This window comes from Colobus angolensis, unplaced genomic scaffold (assembly GCF_000951035.1).
Source record: "Colobus angolensis palliatus isolate OR3802 unplaced genomic scaffold, Cang.pa_1.0 Scaffold9, whole genome shotgun sequence".
Classification (NCBI taxonomy): domain Eukaryota; kingdom Metazoa; phylum Chordata; class Mammalia; order Primates; family Cercopithecidae; genus Colobus; species Colobus angolensis.
In genome coordinates this window covers 1,842,264-1,862,665 of record NW_012122931.1, presented here as the reverse complement: position 1 = coordinate 1,862,665, position 20,402 = coordinate 1,842,264, and the positions used below count along the sequence as shown (strand labels likewise).

The 20,402-nt window shown below is 51.7% G+C and overlaps 1 protein-coding gene across 1 annotated transcript in view; it reads right to left on the bottom strand.

Moving 5' to 3' along the window:
• Positions 1-8,835: 8,835 nt before the first annotated feature.
• Positions 8,836-20,402, bottom strand: part of AK8 (adenylate kinase 8) — a 176,573-nt gene continuing 165,006 nt past the window's right edge. The window contains exons 12-13 of the mRNA XM_011931163.1: positions 10,744-10,824; positions 8,836-9,189 (exon numbers count right to left, since the gene is read on the bottom strand). Coding sequence (XP_011786553.1) covers positions 8,952-9,189; positions 10,744-10,824 — 319 coding nt within the window. The 3' untranslated portion in view covers positions 8,836-8,951. The remainder of the gene's footprint in view (positions 9,190-10,743; positions 10,825-20,402) is intronic.

The following is a 20,402-nucleotide window of genomic DNA, read 5'->3' as shown; positions in this document are numbered from 1 at the left end:
ATAATCAGCTAAGAGCCAGGCACCCTTTTAAGTCCAATAAGAAACATTTTACAACCTGCTCTGTCTGAAGTCTGCTGTCTGAGAGCTTCCTCTGCACAATAAAGCTTGATCTCCGCAATCCTTTATCTTAACCTCAACGTTTCCTTTCTATTAATCCCAGGTCTTCAGATAAACTCAACCAATTGTCAACCAGAAAATGTTTAAATTTACCTATAGCCTGGAAGCTCCACACCATGCACAGCCCCCCCTCCCCGCCCCCCTGCTCGCTTTGAGTTGTCCCGCCTTTCTGAACAAAACCAGTGTATTTCTTAAATGTATTTGATTGATGTCTCATGCCTCCCAAAAGTATATAAAACCAAGCTGTACCCCAACCACCTTGGGCACATGTTCTCAGGAGCTCCTGAGGGTGTCATGGGCCACAGTCACTTATATTTGGCTCAGAACAAATCTCTTGGCCGGGCGCAGTGGCTCACACCTGTAACCCCAGCACTTTGGGAGGCCAAGGCGGGCGGATCATGAGGTCTGGAGATTGAGACCATCCTGGCCAACATGGTGAAACCCCGTCTGTACTAAAAATACAAAAATTAGCTGGGTGTGGTGGTGGGCGCCTGTAGTCCAGCTACTCGGGAGGCTGAGGCAGGAGAATTGCTTGAACCTGGGAGGTTGCAGCTAACCGAGATCGCACCACTGCACTCCAGACTGGGTGACAGAGCGAGACTCCATCTTAAAAAAAAAAAAACTCTTAAAATATTTTACAGAGTTTGACTCTTTTTGTCAATAGGGAGTAGCCCAGTTCCTCCCCTTTTAACTTCTGTCAAGCACAGTGATTAACATGGCAATCAGACCAGAGCTTTCACCACGGGATCACTGCCTGGAAGAAACACGACTAAATGGAAGTAAGCACACGGATTAAAACTGAAAATGGGCCAGGCATGGCGGCTCATGCCTATAATTCCAGCACTTTGGGAGGCTGAGGCAAGAGGTTCCCTTGAGCCCAGGAGTCAGAGACCAGCCTGGGCAACATGGTGAAACCCTGTTTCTTCAAAACATACAAAAATTAGCCAGGCGTGGTGGTGCATGCCTATAGTCCCAGCTACTTGGGAGGCTGAGGTGGGAGGATGGATTGAGCCGGGGAGGTTGAGGCAGCAGTGAGCCGAGATCATACCGCTGTACTCTAGCCTAGGTGACAGAGCAAGACCCTGTCTCAAAGGAAAAAAAACGAAAACTGAAAATGGAGCTCTTCTATACATATGTAATTTCTTTTAGTTTTTTGTTTGTTTGTTTGTTTTGAGACAGAGTCTCGCTCTGTCGACCAGGCTGGAGTGCAGTGGTGTGATCTCAGCTCACTGCAACCTCCACTTCCTAGGTTCAAGCAATTCTCCTGCCTTAGCCTCCCAAGTAGCTGGGACTATAGGCGCATGCCACCACGCTCAGCTAATTTTTGTATTTTTAGTAGAGACGGGGTTCCACCGTGTTGACCAAGCTGGTCTCGAACTCCTGACCTCAGATGATCCACCCACCTTGGCCTCCCAGCGTGCTGGGATTACAGGCGTGAGCCACCATGCCTGGCCACTTCTATACGTATTGAAATTAAAAGTTGACTACACTACACTAGGTGGTTGAATAATAGGGCAAGTTACCTGAAAGAGTTGAAATTAGGGTCTCAAAGAGACCTCTGCACGCCCATGTCTCTTGCAGGATTATTTACAACAGCCAGAATATGGAAACAACCTAAATGTCCACCTATCAATATGCAGATGAAGAAATTGCAGTCTATGTATACACAATGAATTGTTAGCCTGAAAAAAGGAAGGAAATCCTGCCATATGCTACAATATGGATGAACCTAGAGGACATTATGCTAAATGAAATCAGCCAGACAAAGAAGGACAAATACAGCATGATTCCACATATAGGAGGTTTCTAAAAATAGTCAAACTCACAGAAGCAGAGAGAAGAATGGTGGTTGCCAGGGCCTGGGGGTGGGGTGGGGAGGAGGAGCTGGAGGAGTGCTGTTCAAGGAGTATAAAGTTTCAGTTGTGCAAATGGATAGTTTTAGAGATTTGCTGTGCAACATTGTGCTTCTGGGCAGCAGTACTGGATTGTACACTTAATTGGTTAAGGATATATATATAATGTTAAGTGTTATGTATTAGGCCTTTCTTGTGCTGCTATAAAGAAATACCTGAGGCTGAAACTAGTAGGCCTTACAAAACCTAAAAAGTTAGCACCAGGTGGCCCTAGATAGGGTCCCACCCTGCCTAGATAGGGTCCCACCCTGCCTCGATAGTGTTCCACCCTGATAGGGTCCCACCCTGCCAATTCCGGGAAACAACCTCATGAGGTCCCACCCTGCCAATTCCAGGGGTCTCACCCTGCCTCAAAGTTCCCGGAATTATCAACTCCAGGAAAGAACCTCATAAGGTCCTGCTCTAACCAATTAAACCAAGACCCCTTGCTCAGGCTATAGCTAGACCCAATCATTTTACGCCTTAAGCTTTGTTTGAATTTCGCGCCATAAGCTGTGTTTGAACTTGTGTTAGCATATATAAACAGCCTGTAACAAGCAGTCGGGGTCCCAGGACCAACTTAGAGCTTGGGACCCTAGCGCGCTAGTAATAAATAACTCTCTGCTGTGAACTTCGTGTCGGTGATCCTTCGCGACGACCCCTGCCCAGGAGGGAATCGAGAGTTCGGTTCCAACAAGGCCAGGTGCGGTGGCTCACACCTGTAATCCCAGCACTTTGGGAGACCGAGGCAGGCGGATCACCTGAGGTCAGGAGTTCGAGAGCAGCCTGCCCAACATGGTGAAACCCTGTCTCTACTAAAAATACAAAAATTAGCTGGGTGTGTTGGTGGACGCCTGTAGTCCCAGCTACTTGGGAGGCTGAGGCAGGAGAATTGATTGAACCCGGGAAGCGGAGGTTGCAGTGAGCAGAGATCAAGCCACTGCACTGCAGCCTGGGTGACAGAGCGAGTCTCCATATTGAAAAAGAAAAAAGAGTGCATTTAAAATGACACTTTTAAATGACCAGATCTAGAAAGAAGTCACTCAGTATCGTGAGGACAGTACCAAGGGGTGGGTACTAAACCCTTCATGAGAAATCCGGCCCTCACCACGATCCGGTCACCTCCCACCAGGCCCCACCTCCAACACTGGGGATTACGATTGAATATGACATTTGGCTGTGGACACAGATCCAAACCATAGCATGTTCTTACCTTTTAAAAAGTAAATTACAGAGGAGTATACACAACCCACTCCCATCAGTGTTTATGGGATTGTACTGAACATCCTGTTTGTTTGTGTTACAGCCCTGTTTGTGTTACAGCTCTTTCAGTCCCGCCATTCAGCAGGTCCTGAGTTCTTGTCCTGCGTCCAGGAAGAATAAGGTACGTGGACAATGGGAGGGTGAGCAAGGCAGAGAGAGGAGTTTCATTGAGCGACAGGACAGCTCTCAGGAGACCTGTGGTGGGTAGCTCCTTTCTGCAGGCAGGTCGTCCCAACTCAGGAGACCTGAATCAGGTAGCTCCTTCCCAGTGTCTCTGTAAGTGTGGCTCAGTCTCAGGTTTTTATGGGCTTGGACTTCAGAAGGCAGGAAGTAGATGCTGATTGGTCCATGGCAGCCATGGGTGGGTCTGGAAAAAGCACCCTAAGTTCTCACTCCAGGCCATGGACTCTACCAAAACTGAGCCTGGCCCACCATGCTTCAGGCAGTCCCTGGCTTGAAGATGGGGCTTCACCAGGGGCCTGCCCCTTTCCGCCCAGGAGCCTGTCTGCCTCTTGCTGCCATTGATCATGTCCTCCATGGCACCCAGGCTCTTCCTGCTGAGGGGTACCTATGGCCAGTGCCCAGCTGCCCTCAACTCCCCTCCAGCCTCCCTCTCCATGTTTCTAGGCAAAGTCTGAAGCAGCAGGGGGCTGGAGTGTCATTGTGCCCAAAGCACACACTCGGCCTGGGTCGTGACAGCACCCAGGCTTGGCCTCAACTTTGCCAGCTTCTGAGCCTGCAGTGGTGGTGATGGGGCTTGCCAGGCCCTAGGCAGGGATGCCTGGTCCACCACAGCTGCACCCAGGAGGGCAAGGCTCCCCCGTCACCAGCTTGGAAGGGGGCAGGGCTCCCACTGCTCTGTGGAGCTCACAGCCTCAGCCATGACTCCCCCACTGCAGCCAATGTCTTTGAAGCTGCAGCTCCAGATGGGCCACCGCTGCCATCCTTTTCATGCCTCTGAACCCTCAAGTGTGCCTTAAAACTCAGCTCCCAAGTCACCTGCAACTCCTTAGGGGGGCTCCCATGAGTCCTGACCTCACTTTAAATTCCCTCTCACCTCTCACCTGCTTTCCTGAGTGAGTCCTAACCTCTCTCTAGGTTAGTCCTAACTGCACCACTGTACTCTGAAAACTCATCTGACCCCCAGGCTAAAGAGGTGGGTGTGTTGGGAGAATGCAGGGGTGTTTAATGGAACCCAAGAACAGGGATGGGTCTCAGGAACGATCAGAAGTCTGCTTTGTGAACTGTAAGCCTCTGAGTTTTTTGTTTTGTTTTGTTTTTTTGAGATGGAGTCTTGCTCTGTCGCCCAGGCTGGAATTGGAGTGCAGTGGCATGATCTCGGCTCACTGCAAGCTCCACCTCCCTGGTTCATGTCCATTCTCCTGTCTCAGCCTCCCGAGTAGCTGGGACTACAGGCGTCTGCCACCACGCCTGGCTACTTTTGTTTTTGTATTTTTAGCAGAGAGGGGGGTTTCACCGTGTTAGCCAGGATGGTCTTGATCTCCTGACCTCGTGATCTGCCCACCTTGGCCTCCCAAAGTGCTGGGATTACAGGCGTGAGCCACGGCACCCGGCCACTGTTAAGCCTCTTAAGGGGAGGCATTTTGTTCTTTTTTTCCCTCTGCTATATCCCTAGTGTTGAGCACATGGTAGGCACTGGATAAATATCTGTTGAATGAAGGAGGTAGGCACATGCCTGCTTCACTCTGTATTCTCCAGATTAGCTCTCATTGCTCTGCTGTGCTGCACACGGGCCAGACAGACTCCAAATGTCCTCTCCTTCCTGGAAGCCACAAGAAGAGAGTGACCAGCTGCCCTCCATCCTCATTCCAAATGCCTGGGAGAGAGAAGGGGCTTGGCCCAGGTCGGGTCAGGTGTGATCCTGGTCGCATAAGCGGCAGTGCAGGTGCAGGGTCTACAGCAAAAACACTCGTTGGGGCTGCGGGGCGTGGGCAGGCAGATGCCCTCAAGGTGCCTCTGGTACCGCGTGGACCTTCCCTCTGCCAGGGAGCGGGAAGGGCAGGAACGCACAGACGCAGACAAGCAAGGGTGGGGCGCTGGGAGCTGAGGGACAGCTTATGATAAAGGAGGTCATAAAGGAGCCGTGAGCTACCTGAATGATGATAGCGTCGGAGGCGCTGTGTTCTCCTGCAAGTTAACGTTAATCAGACCTCGGGTTGACCTTGAGCATTGAGGGTGATCTGGAAAAACAAGATGTTTGCCCTCCAGCCACAAGAATGGGGCTTCCTGGCCCAGAAAGCCCCCAGACCATCGCCACGGGGTCTGGAACTGAATGCGAATCCCTCCAGTGGGGCCGCCCACTAGGCCGCAGCCAAGGGTCCCTTTGGGAGAGGCTCCTGAGTCCCCGCATCCTCCGGTGCGCGCGGGCGCGGAGCAGCAGTGCCGGGCGGGACGCGCGGCGGTGACGGGAGGAGCGGGCTCGCGTGGCTTCCCCGGGAGCGACCTACAGGGCCAAACCCGTCGGTCCAGCCCCTGCCTACTATACTCCCAGGGGCCGCCAGGCCCGCGTGCTGGACGCCTCTCAACCAAGCCCGCGCCGTCTTGCATCTGCAGCGGAGCTAACCCCGCGGGAGGTGGCGGGGACCAGAGCTGACACAGTGGTCCCAGCGGCGCTCCCCCAGGTGCAGGCGTCCTGCAGCGGGCCCCGGGGTGGAAAGCAGGGACCCCGCAAGCCTACACGCCTCCCTCCCCCACCGCAACCCCGAGAGCGACAGCGGAAGCATCTGCCCGCACTCATGAACACGCGGAGTGCGCGACCGTTCGTGGCCAGGGCCTCGCGTCCTGTCCTCCCTCTTCCCACTCAGCACGTGCAGCCATGGACAAGTTATTTGACTTCCCCGAGCCCCCATTTCCTCATCTAGGGATTAAAAGCAGAACTGACGGCCAGGCACGGTGGCTCACGCCTGTACAGTCCCAGCACTTTGCGAGGCACCTGAGGTCAGGAGTTCGAGACCAGCCTGTCCAACATGGCGAAAACCCGTCTCTACTAAAAATATACAAAAAATTAGCTGGCCGTGGTGGCGTGCGCCTGTAATCCCCGCTACTCCGGAGGCCGAGGCAAGAGAATCGCTTGAACCCAGGAGGCAGAAGTTGCAGTGAGCCGAGACTGGGCCATTGCACTCCAGCCTGGGCAACAAGAGCAAAACTGCATCTAAAAAAAAAAAAGTGCTGACCTCACAGCGGGCAGCGAGTTGGGACAGATTGGTAATGACACTTAGCATTTCGTAGGTGCCACGCCCTATGCGCAGCCTTTGTAGGCATTAACTCATTTCATCTCACAGCAACCCTAGGAGGCTTTGTCTCACTTTACAAGGGCTCAGAGAGGTTAAGTAACTTGCCCAGGATCACACAGCAGCATGCGCAGTCAGTCTGCTGGGCTGCACCGCCCATGCTCTGGCAGGGAGGCCCCTGCCTCAAGGGGCTGCAGTCACCTGGCTGGGCACAAAGCGGTTGCACCCGCTCTGAGGACAGCTGGCTGGTGGAGGAGGAAGAGGAGTAATGGTGCAGGCAACCCCCGAGAATAGGCTGTCCACACAGGCCTCTGCCTGGACTAAAGCATTTATTATCACTAAATAAATGATGTAATCACTAAGGATTTACATCCAAATGGCGTTTCATGTGAAATCCCTTCCAGGGACCGGGAATGCCAGGCAGAAGGGGAGAACCACAGAGGGAAGTGACCAGAGCCAGGCCTGTGCTGGCCACCTTTGAGGTCCGCTGTCTCCGCCAGCCTGGGGGCTGGGTCCAAGGGGCCAGAGCTTCATCACCCAGCATGGGGCATTTACTACCTGGACGTGCAGCCTGTAACTGGGGCCTCCTGAGGCTGGATGGAGGCTTCCTAGGCAGGGGCACATTGTCAGAGAAAGTTCGGGGCGCACACCCTCTTCCCCGGGGGGCTTCGGGAAGAACTGAGCCCTGGGCAGGGGAGGCCCCTGATGGAATTTCAGGAGGTGGTACTCAGTGGCTGAACAGGGCAGGGAGGTGGGGTGGGGACTGAGCCTCCAGGCAGAGGGGAAGGTGCAGGATGCAGGAGCTCTGGAGAAGGCCACTCAGAGACGGCCCCGGGCTGGCCTGGCGCTCAGCCTGCCTGCAACCAGGACAGAAGCAAAGGAGGCGGACCCAGGAAGCTTGGCTCAGCCCATGGGAGCTGCTGGCTGGCACCGTTCCCGGCTACCATGGTTGGTGCGACGGTTAGATCTTTGCTGGAAGGGCTCTAGGCTACTGCAGATTAGAAGGGGCTTTAGCCATGAGGCCCAGACTCCCCAAGCTTCCCAGAGCCCCAGAGGCTAGAACCCAGGCTGGCCTGGGATGCAGAGGCCAGGTAGGCAGAGCATGGGTATTGCCCAGGGCACTGGGTTCAGGTCTAGCCTTGGATCAGGTGACCTCAGGCATGGCACTTACCCTGTGTGGTCTCAGTGTCCTCTTGTGTTGCTGGGGGAACCCCCAAGCACCTACCTAATGAAGACCGTTAGGAAGGTCAAAGGAAATAATGGGAGAAGAGGATGGATCGCTGCATCAGCCTAAGATGTCACTGTCCCTCTGGTCCCTGCGGGCTATGCAGACCCTAGAGGGACCATTTCTTTTCACTCCGTGGGACCTGAAGAAGCAAGTCTAAAGAAACAGCTACATCTGTCAAGAACTATGCTACATCCATTGAAAACTGCATTACATCTCTCTAGATGTAGACAGCTACACCTGTTGTCTGGAGCCACAAGTGGCGATTTAAATTTGTGAAAATTAAATACAATTTTGAAACCCTCGCCTCAGTTGCACTTGTCACTTTCAAGTGCCCAATAGCCATTCATTGCTAGTAGCTGCCATATCGGACAGGCAGATGAAGAGCATGCTCTTCATTACTGAGAGCTGTGCTGGATGGTGCTGCCTGAGAGATGGGTGTTTTTTGTTTTGTTTTTTTGTTTGTTTTGTTTTTTTGAGATGGAGTCTCGCTCTATCACCCAGGCTGGAGTACAGTGGTGCCATCTTGGCTCACTGTAACCTCCGCCTCCCGGGTTCAAACGATGCTCCTGCCTCAACTTCCTGAGTAACTGGGACTACAGGCGTGAACCACCACGCCCAACTAATTTTTGTATTTTTAGTAGAGATGGTGTTTCACCATATTGGCCAGGCTGGTCTCGAACTCCTGACCTTGTGATTTACCTGCCTCAGCCTCCCAAGGTGCTGGGATTATAGGCGTGAGCCACCACACCCGGCCAAGGTGGGTGTTTTAAAAGCTGCGTTTGTTGAGTGCTTCTGGAGCCAGGCACTGTGCTGAGATCTTTATCGGCATCACCACTCCTTATCCCACAGCAACCCCGTGAGGCGGCTACGGTTTCTAGCCTCAAGTTGGTTGTGAGAAGAGAGGCTCTGTGGGTTGGGACTCCAAGGACACACGATGCGTTGGTGCTGGAGCCACCACTTGTCCCAGGTCCGACTCCAGAGACTTGGCCTGTACTCCACTTTACCACCACTGTGGGCTTCACCTGTCCTGTGTCCCCAGACCCCTACATGAGGCCAACTTCCAGCCACCTCACCTTCAGGATGCACGAGACCGTACCTAACACGCTTTATTGGCTTTTTAGGGGAGCTTTGCAGAGGTTGGGGGGCTGGGGGCAGGGGATTAACTCTTTCCCTGGGGCGGCGCTCCTGGCTCTGAACCCATCAGGGGATTTTCTTGGGCAGGGGATTAATGATGCCGCTCTCGATGTATTCAAAGACGGTGTATGGGTCCTGGTCTCCGTTGACGGTGATGGCTGACCCATACAGCTGCTCCAAGTCGGCCGAGTTCCTGTAGAACAGGTCCATTTTCAGCTTGACCTGCTCTTCAGCATCCTTCGGGTTCTGCAGGAGGCGAGCCTGGATCTCCATGGTGGGAGGTGGCTTGTACATGAGGTGGTACCTGCAAGGGAGGAAGGAAAGCAGGTAACCCATGGCCTGGCCCGGAAGCAGGGGAGAAGGGAACCCTCTACTCTATTGTGGACCAATTTGGGGTGCCCTGGCCACCACCACCATCGCCAAACATTTGCTACTGTGGACCGCTGTGTGCACACCTTTGACTGATGGGTCCTGGAGCTGCAGAGAGAACCAAGATGTGCTCCCCGCTCAAGGGAGAGGGAGAGAGATCAGTGATAGGAGGACAGAATACAATCATACATGGGCAAATTCTTTCCTTCCTCCCTCCCTCTCTCCCTCCTTCCTTCCTTCCTTCCTTCCTTCCTTCCTTCCTTCCTTCCTTCCTTCCGTCCTTCCTTCATTCCTTCCTTCCTCTTTCCCTCCCTACTCTCCCTTTCTTCCCTCCCTCCCTCCCTTCCTTCCTTTCTCTTCTTCTTCCTTTTTCTTTTCTTTTTTGAGACAGGGTCTCACTCTCTCACCCAGGCTGGAGTGCAGCGGCACGATCTTGGCTCACCACAAGCTCCGCCTCCCAGGCCTGCACCACTACTGCCCAGCTAATTTTTGTATTTTTAGTAGAGAAGGAGTTTCACCATGTGGGCCAAGCTGGTCTCGAACTCCTGACCTCAGGTGATCCACCCGCCTTGGCCTCCCAAAGTGCTGGGATTACAGGCGTGAGCCACCATGCCCGGTCTCTTCTTCCTTTTTCCTCCCTTCTATTCAATGTTTATCCGCACTGAGTCCAGCGTTAAATCTGCCGCTGACAGTGCCATGGTAAGCAAGACAGGCACTGGCTCTGTGCCCACGGAGCTCACAGGCAGCTGAGGGAGTGGGACATTACAGCAACTGTGGAGATGGAAGGAAGTGCCACAGCCGTTCACTGTTGGGAGAGACTCCAGGGACAAGGTGACATGAAGGCCACAGTACTTGAGATGGGAAAGCTAAAAACTCCCATGACAAATCAGGTCTACATTTTAGAAAAATCCCTGCACTTCCTTCCTGCCCCGCCCCACGCCACTCCTGTGTCCCTACCAAGAAATGCGACCCTGATTGTCAGGAGAGATGGCACAACCTGCCTCTGAGTAACTGTGGGGTTTTCCATTGCATTTCAACATGAGTGCAGTGCTTGTACTTGGTCAGACTGCAGAATCCAACTCGGAAGAAGCCTCAAAGGAAACTTGTACCCGTGGAAATGTGTTTGTAGAGCAACCACCGCTGGGATGCATTGTGGTTGGAGGAAAGGCCAGTGAGGAAACACACAGGTGACGCCCATCCCAGGCTGCTGTTTCACCTGTCGAGATTAAGCTGTTGACCCCAGGATAGAGTGGGTGAACATTTCACCATTGTGTTGCTTTAGACACACATTTTCTGGTTATTCTTCCAGGCAAAGAGGGTCAACAGATATTGCACAGAACAGCCAGCTGGATAAAGTCCATTTTGATAATCGTCCCTCAGTGGTCACCAGTATTATCCCTGCAATGGTTCCACCATGGCATTGGTCAGGCAGTTGGGTCTGGCCCCTGGCAGCCCCCAGATTGCCAATCGCCAGGAACACAGCACAAACCTCTCCCCAGTGACTGGATCAATTCTTCTCAGAGTCAGCCGCTCCATGATGGAATCAAATGGCACATTCAGGAAAAACACCCTATAAGGAAATAAATCATATTAATAATGGTTTTTATTTCCTGTATTTTATGATGCTTTGACATCCTGGGTCTTGTGAATCCTGGAGAGACTGCTTCTCCCGGGGCTGGCTAACTCCTAGAGCCAGCAAGCAATGCGCCTGCAAAACTGCCTTTCATGTACAACCCAACCACTCCAGAGCCTGTGTCCCCAACCGCTTCCTTCATCTGACTCTCACACCCCAAACCATTATTTTTCCTGCCCTAAATCACCCCAGGGCTGGGTGCCAGGCAACTAGAGACCATCCTTGTAGACCAGAGCCTGCCAAAATTACTCAAACTGCCCAATCCTACGCTCACTGTGACTTGTCTGCCTTCTGGAACACGCTCTCCCCTCAGTCCTGCTGCCTCCTGACCAACCCTGGTGCCTCCCCAGGTGGTCCTGCATGGCGTGGCGTGCCCCCCTTTTCTTGGGAGCTGTGAGTAATCAACTCTTCTTTCAGTGACATTGGCTTCTCTGTATCATCACCTGGTTACCTCTATACATTAGATTTGGGGTGCAAATAAGACAAGAACAAGCAGATGGTCATGGGGAGCAAACCCCAGGCTGGACTCTCGTCACCCCAGACGAGCGTGGGCATCATTTCCCGCATGTGGGTGGAGCCACTGGAGTCACTGCTCAGGGCTCTGGGATACCACACTTGGAGGTCACCAGGGACAGATGCGGGACAGGAGGGCTCCCGGTAAGGATGCTCTCAGCTCCCCTGGTTCAGGGACAGCTCTCAGCCCCCATCACTCCTGGGGGTGGGACTCCCAGGGATGGGGGTCATTGTTTGGGTGAACAGTGGGGGAACATCTTGTTCTCTAGAGCCACACAGTCTAGCCACAGAGAGGCTAGACTCTCACCTCCACTATGGACTTGCTGTGTGAGCTTGGACCACTGACCCAGCCTCTGTCAGACTCAGTTACTCCAACTATAAAATGGGACTAATTATAGTTCCCTAGTGTTGAAGATTTAACGAGATAAAGTGTGTGACAAGCTCAGTGCGAGGTCTGCACAGACTCGGTGCCCCAGCGTGGCAGCTGTTATAATTTAATCACCGTTCCTGGATACCCTTCCTGGGAGTTCAGGTTCCCTGACTGCCCCTGCCCTCCTTGGAGAGGTGGGCTTGGTTGTTTTCAGCTTTCTCGCTTTCTCTTTCTCAAAGGAGCCCTGGACCCAAAGGAGCAGGACACTCCTGCCAATAAGCCCAAATCAGAACCCAGCAGAAGAGATGAAGCTCACTCCTCCTGATTCTCAGACTGGGAGCACCAGGAAATTCATCTCTTAAACAAGAGGTGCTCTGGCTGGGAGAGGTGGGGCTGGGGAAGAGCGAAGACCCGTAAGCTCCCACTCACAGAGCTAAGGCCAGGTCTTCTAGTGCTAAACCATCTTGGTTCTTTTTTTCTTTTTTTTTTTTTGAGACGGAGTCTCACTCTGTCGCCCGGGCTGGAGTGCAGTGGCCGGATCTCAGCTCACTGAAAGCTCACTGTAAACCTGGGTTTACGCCATTCTCCTGCCTCAGCCTCCCGAGTAAGCTGGGACTACAGGCGCCCGCCACCTCGCCCGGCTAGTTTTTTGTACTTTTAGTAGAGACAGGGTTTTAGTAGAGACTTGTTAGTAGAGACGTGTTAGCCAGGATGGTCTCGATCTCCTGACCTCGTGATCCGCCCGTCTTGGCCTCCCAAAGTGCTGGGATTACAAGCGTGAGCCACCACGCCCGGCTGGTTCATTTTTTAAAAATAACTTCTGGAACATTCCATCGCTCACTTACTATTTGCTCGTTTGTCTTTAATTCATTTATACATGTATTTATCAAGTGCTGGCTGCGTGTCGGATACAGTCGGAAGCTCCAGTGTTGACCAGCTCACCGTATGGAATTTAGGCACTACATTTAAGAATCTCCTCCTGGCCGGGCGCGGTGGCTCAAGCCTGTAATCCCAGCACTTTGGGAGGCCGAGACGGGCGGATCACGAGGTCAGGAGATCAAGACCATCCTGGCTATCACGGTGAAACCCCGTCTCTACTAAAAAAAAAATACAAAAACTAGCCGGGCGAGTAGTCCCAGCTACTCGGGAGGCTGAGGCAGGAGAATGGCCGAAACCCAGGAGGCGGAGCTTGCAGTGAGCTGAGATCCGGCCACTGCACTCCAGTCCGGGCGACAGAGCGAGACTCCGCCTCAAAAAAAAAAAAGAATCTCCTCCTTGACGACATTGGTGGGGTCCTATGACTGGCATGTGCAGTGTCCACTGGGGCCAAAGTTGGTGGCAACATCAGCGACAACAAGAAAACATCAGTGACAACAAACACTCCGTGTGCACCTCAAGCCTTGTATTCAGTTCACTTTCAAGAAAGTAAACTCAGGCCAGAAGCACCTCTACGTGTGGAGAAAACACACACAAATGAGACCTCCCTCCTTCCCTCCTAGCATCATCAAAAGATTAAATCAAAAGATGAATCGAAAGATTAAAATCCCAAATGTGGAAATCCCGAAAGCCAGATTCTGAGCGATCCGTGCGTTTTCAGCAGTGCCCAGGCTAGCTGCGTCATGTTAGGCGGGATTATTACCTTGTTATTGTCTTGGAAGCTAAATATGGTTTCGGGAGGTGCCTATGGGTGCCAAGTTGACGATACGGGTGGGAGACTTTTCAGTTATTTTCAGACTGCCTCCTCCAAGTCAGTGAACAAAAGCAGCCAGTCACTGACATCCTTGGAATTCTCCAGATGTGTTGAGCGGGTTGCCAAGAGGCCATGCTTTGGTAGGTCCAATGGGACACTGGTTCCCATGGGGCCCAGACCAGCCTTTGGGGCACAGGTGTCACGTGCTTTGTCCGGAGCAATAAAGCACGTGCTCAGGAAATGCCTGTGAAGGAATGAAGAAACGAACCCACGGTACCCAGGCCTAGCATTCTTTTTAAAGTCTCTGCCCACTGCCCGTTTTTTTTTTTTTTCATCCCTGCCCAAAAAAAATACACCAAAAAAAAAAACAAACTCATCTAACTGGTAGAACTGAGAGTGATCTAAAATCCTAGGGTTGGGCGGGATCTTAGACATGTAATTCCCAGGGATCAGTTGCTATCAGAATCCCATCAGGAGCCTTTGACAGTGGAAGACTATGCCCCTCGCCCAGAACTGCTGAGTCAGTGGCATTGGAGGGGAGCCCAGTGTGGCCCTGGTCACTGGAATCCACTGCCTTGGAAAACACCCAGGCCAGGGATTCTGAGCCAGGCACCCCACGGGTCCTGTGAGCCCCGGAAATTCGATACAAACTGCTGACTACATGGAGAATGTGTGCCCTCCTGGGTGCTGGGTGGGCTTGTCAGATTCTCAAAGGGGTGCCGGTCCTTAAACGTCATTATGAATCTGAGTCAAAACCTCATGTTTTACAGGGAGATGAGGGACCTGGCCTCGGCAAAGCCGGGGCTGCCCCCGATCCCGCACGCTGTCCTCACGCTCACCGTTCTCCTTGGCTTGTAGACACCTTTTCATTCTCCTGATTTCCTCTGGAGCGCCACCCTGATCCCCTTGCATCCCTGTGGCTTGGCTGGAACTACCAGGTATGGATCATAATCCTGAAAGACCGATCCCCAATGTCCCAATCCCAAACGCTGAAATCCTGAAAGCTCAAAATCCCTAAAGTCTACATTATAATGTCTAAAATCCTGAAGATCACAATTTCAGGCCGGGCGCGGTGGCTCAAGCCTGTAATCTCAGCACTTTGGGAGGCTGAGATGGGCAGATCACGAGGTCAGGAGATCGAGACCATCCTGGCTAACACGGTGAAACCCCGTCTCTACTAAAAACTACAAAAAACTAGCCGGGCGAGGTGGCGGTGCCTGTAGTCCCAGCTACCCGGGAGGCTGAGGCAGGAGAATAGCGTGAACCCGGGAGGCAGAGCTTGCAGTGAGCTGAGATCCGGCCACAGCACTCCAGCCTGGGCGACAGAGCGAGACTCTGTCTCAAAAAAAAAAAAAAAAAAAAAGATCACAATTTCAAAAGACTAAAATCCCAAATGTGGAAATCCTGAAAGCTGAATTCTGAGTGATTTGTGTCTTTTCAGTGGGGTCCAGGCTAGTTGCCCCATCTTGGAAACTAAATATGGTTTCAGGAGGTGCCTATGGGTGCCAAGTTGACAATCGGTGGACTTGCGGACTTCATTTTATGTGTCACCTTGACTGGATGAAGGAGCACCTAGCAACGTGGTAAAGGATTCTTTTGGGCATGTTTGTGCAGGTTTCTCCAGAGGAGAGGGCGGTGAGTCTGAGAGGGTGGGTGGGGAGGCCCTGCCCTGCCCTGCCCTCAGTGTTGGTGGACCCTGTGTAATCGGCTAGGGTTCCAGAGAGAACCAATACAGAAGGCGAACTGGTCTCTCTCTGACGGCTGGACAGGCTGTGCTTCTGCTGCCTTGGACATCAGAAATTTGATTTCATGGAAGTGCTTATCACAAGGCTGACTGTGCGTGAGCGCTGTATATGGACATGGAAAGTTTCAAACTTCCTCAGTAAATGACCAGATGTCCTATTTATGCATCCGCATTTGAGAAGGATAAAGTTTCTTGACAGCTCAGCTCTCTGGATGACTATATATGTGGTGGTGACCCATCTGGGTTTTTGGTCAATCTTGTCAAAAGACTTCGGTTGTGCTGAGGTGGGAGGATCCCTTGAGCCCAGGAGTTCAAGGCCAGCCTAGGCAACATTACGAGACCCTGTATCTGAAAAACAAAACAAAAAACAAAGGTAGGTTGTCTGTCATGGTATTCCAGATGACCACAGTTGCAAAGCTGGGTTCCCAAAATTACCAACCATAGTAATATGCATCTATACATTTCATTTTTAACCAATTTCTTTATGGAGATGATTCATCTGCTCAAAACTGTAATACCCGTGTGACTGCTATTAGTGTACCTGAGTGTTTATGCTTGTGAAATACGTTGTTATGGCCAATTTTATTGTGTAAAGTGGCCTACAAAGTGCTCTGTGCTGTTTTTAATATCTCAGATACATCCCCTTTTCAAACTGTAAATAAACATCTTTTAAATAATTAAAAAATGTTTTTTCCAGAATTCTATTTTTGGGATTTCGATCTTTCAGCATTGTGATTTTCCGAATTTTAGACTTTAGGAATTTCTGACTTTTCAGGATTTTAACATTTGGGATTATGGCACTCAGGATTATGTCTTTCAGGATTATGATCAGTTCCTGAACTAGTTTGCCCCAGGGCTGCAGGGCTGGGCCTGAGGGAGGCCCAGAGGTCACCAATCTGAGTGCTGGCTCCTCCTGGCCACAGGAATTTGTTTAGAATACCCTGTCTCTCTGCTAAAAAATACAAAAAACTAGCCGGGCGTAGTGGCAGGCGCCTGTAGTCCCAGCTACTCAGGAGGCTGAGCCAGGAGAATGGCGTAAACCCGGGAGGCGGAGCTTGCAGTGAGCTGAGATCCGGCCACTGCACTCCAGCCTGGGTGACAGAGCGAGACTCCGTCTCAAAAAAAAAAAAAGAATGCAAGGCTGATCCAAGCCAGGTCTATGAGAGGCCACCCCAGGGCTTGCTGGAGAGAAATGAGCTTCATTTCTGCTGAGGCTGCAAAGGCAATGAAGGGGCAGCCTGGGGTTGCCTGGGGCCTGCATCCAAAGAGAGCCTGAGAATGAAGTTCATGCCATGACAGCAGAAGGATGGCGAGACATTGTCTGGGGCCCTGGATCAAGCTGTGCCTGTAGCCAGCCTCAGCACTTCACTGACATGAATATATATATATATATCTTCTCTTGCCTAAGCTGGGTTTCCTGCAATTGTTACCCAAAGGACACATCACATGTCCAGTTTTTCCAGTGCCACTTGCTTCTAGAAAATGTGTGAACTTAAAACAACTGTGAGTCCCTGAGCACAATCGCTTTCTCCTTCGAGGCCAGCTTCTCCCGTGGCCTTGCTTCTCCCTCTCTCACTTTGCCCCTGTTGTTTGCTGAGCTTTGCTTCTGCCCAGTCGCCAGGAAGCCCCTCACTGGTGCCTGATGAAAACTGCAGCTGCCCGGCTGGGCGCAGCAGCTCACGCCTGTAATCCCAGCACTTTGGGAGGCTGAGGCTGGTGGATCATCTGAGGTCAGGAGTTTGAGACCAGCCTGGCCCATATATAGTGAAACCCCATCTCTACTAAAAATGCAAATAATCAGTCGGGCGTGGTGGTGGGCACCCGTAGTCCCAGCTACTCGGGAGGCTGAGGCAGGAGAATTGCTTGAACCTGGGAGGCAGAGGCCGCAGTGAGCCAAGATCGCGCCATTGCACTCCAGCCTGTGCAACAAGAGCAAAACTCCGTCTCAAAAAAAAAAATAAGAAAACTACAGCTGCCCCTCCATGAAGCGAGTCCAACTGTTTCCCCAGCAGCCTGGAGGGGCTGGGAGCCATGAAAAGCCACGTCCTCCTTGCACGTATACTTGATAATGACTTCCATTCACAATGTGCTGCAAAATAACAGCCACCAAAAAGAAAAAAAAAAAAACATGCGAGATCGGGGAGTGTGTAAACACAGGGAGTGAAGGTGTTGCAGCGACTTTCATCCCTGACGCTGTGAACACGCGGCCCCCCTTGCACCCCCGATACTGCGAGGCCCAACAGCAACACCAAAACACGGCTGTCACCGCGGCTGGCGGCTGTGGATGCCGATGCCAGTAGAAAGGAAGCAGGTTTGGAAATCCCTGATAATTGAAGCTGCTTCATAAGCAAGCCCCATTTGAAAGATTTTTAACCCACCGTATCAAGACTGCTTGTTGTCATTCAAGGGAATGGCTTGTGAAAGGCTGGCAAGATCAGACGCACAAGGACACCAAATGCGTGCTTGAAGCACACTGCTGGGGACAGCCTCGCTGCGGAGGGCCCTGCTCCATGCTAGAAGCTTCTGATTATCCTGGCTCATCGCGCCCAATGTGAGGGCCAGGTGGCGGGGTGCAGGGGCAGCCCAGGCCACTCTGCTGAGAGCTACTGCCCTGTGCACACCCCTAGCCACTGGTTTTCTATTTTCTGCTGTTTATTTCCAGAGCCAGGAAAGGGAGAATGGTGAAAGCAAAGAATACTGAAAACAGGGTGTGCTGGGCAGACCCTCCTGGTGTGGGTGAGGGTAGTGGGTGCCTGGATTGGCCAGGGGCGGGCACTCTACCTGCCCCTGGGTTTGCAGAACTTCAGGCTGGTGGATGCTTCAGGAAGGGAGGTGGAAGGTGCCTTGGGAACTCTCTAATCCCTGCTCCAGGTGGGCACCTGGATCAGCTGCCTCAGCACCTCCCTGGAGCTTATTAACGGTGCTGCCCACCCACTGCAGTCCATGTTTAACAAGATCCTCAGTGATGTGTAGGCACCTTAAGGTTGGAGAAGGGTCACTCTGATCCATGTTTCCAAGATTTGTCTGGTGTTGAGAATTAACTGGAAGGCTTGCCTAAAATACAGATTGCAGGCCTCCCTTCCCCCAAGAGCTACTGAACCAAAACCTTCAGGGGAAGGGCTGGGAGACCTTTATTTGTAAGTCAGCAGTTCGGGTGATTTTCATGCCCAGGCAGGTATGGGAGCCATGGCTGTAATCCATGGTCTCACCCTTGGCCGCACCCTGAAACCAACAAGAGCTTTGAGCATGCTGAGGCCTGGGCACCACTCCCGGAGATGCTGGTGTAATTGGTCCAGGGTGAGGCCTGAAAATGGGAATTTTTAAAAGCTCCTCACTGGGCGTGGTGGCTCACGTCTGTAACCCCAACACTTTGGAAGGCTGACACAGGAGGATTACTTGAGCTCAGGAGTTCAAGACCAACCTGGGCAACATAGTGAGACCCCATCTCTACAAAAAGATTTTTAAAATTAGCCCAGTGTGGTGGTGCAATGATAGTTCCAGCTACTTGGGAGGCTGAGGTGGGAGGGTCGCTTGAGCCCAGGAATGTGAGGCTGCAGTGAGCTACAACCACACCACTGCACTCCAGCCTGGGTGACAGAGCAAGATCCTGTTTAAATAAATAAATAGGTTGGGCACAGTGGCTCACGCCTGTAATCCCAGTAGTTTCGGAGGCCAAGATGGACAGATTGCCTGAGGTCAGGAGTTTGAGACCAGACTGGCCAGCATGGTGAAACCGCATCTTTACTAAAAAATACAAACATTAGCTAGGCATGGTGGCGTGCGCCTGTAGTCCCAGCTACTCAGGAGACTGAAGCATGAGAATCGCTTGAACCCAAGAGGCGGAGGTTGCAGTGAGTGGAGATCACGCCACTGCACTCCAGCCTGGGTGACAAAGCAAGACTCCGTCTCTAAATAAGTAAACAAATAAAAGCTCCCTGAGTGGCTGTAGTGTGTAGCCAGGGTTGAGTACCACTGCCCTGATTCAATTTACTTAGTCTACTGGGTCCCAGAGAGCTGAGGGGTTCGTACTCTGTCACTCTGAGCATTGGTGTCAGATATCCAATGACAACTGGCGGCTCCTGACCCACCCTTGTAATGCCCCCTCTAGCCACACTGCCTGAGACTCTGTTTGAAGAACACAGGAAGCCTCCTTCCTCAATGACCTTGAAGCTCATCCCCTGCTTTCGTCACTGGAAACTGAGGTTTCGTGAAATTTACTCTGGCAAGTTGAGAGATATGATGTACAATAACTGACTGCAAATATGATGCCCAGTTCTGCCCAGAGGCAGGGGCCTGACTGTGTTGGCCTCTTGATCTTAACCAATAAGCCTCCACTACTGCAAAACCCTACACAAAGCAATATGATATAACCATAGGGAGATACTACTTCACACTCAGTAGAATGACTGTTACACATTAAAAAACGAACCATAAAATAAGTGTTGGCTAGACTGTAGAGCGATTGGAACTCCTGCACATTGCTGGTGGAAATATAGCATGGTGCAGCCTCTGTGGAGAATGGTGTGCCAGCTCCTCGAAAAATTAAACATAGATCCAGCAGTTCCACGTCTGAGGATATAACCAAAAGAACCGCAAGCAGGGACTTGAACAGATATTTGTACACCAATGTTCTTAACAGCATGATTCACAACAGCCAAAAGGTGAAAACAACCCAGCTGTTCATCAATAGACAAATGGATAAACAAAATGTGGTCTATACAGTCATGCATTGCTTAATAGCAGGAATACATTCTGAGAGATGTGTTGTTTTGTGAACATCATGGAGCACACTTACTCATACCTACTTGATACAGCCTACCACACAACTAGGCTACAGTCCTGTACAGCATGTTACTGTACTGAATACTGTAGGCAATTATAATGCAAGGGTAAGTACTTGTGTACCCACCCATATCTAAACATAGAAAAGGCACAGTAAAAATACGGTATCAGAATCTTATGGGACCACCATTGTATGTGTGGTCTGTCATTGACCAAAATGTTGTTATGCAGTGCATGACTGTACACACAATGAAATACTCTTCAGTCTTTTTTTTTGAGACGGAGTCTCCCTCTTGTCCCCCAGTCTGGGGTGCAATGGTGCGATCTTGGCTCACTGCAAGCTCTGCCTCCCAGGTTCAAGCGATTCTCCTGCCTCAGCCTCCTGAGTAGCTGGGATTAGAGGTGCGTACCACCAT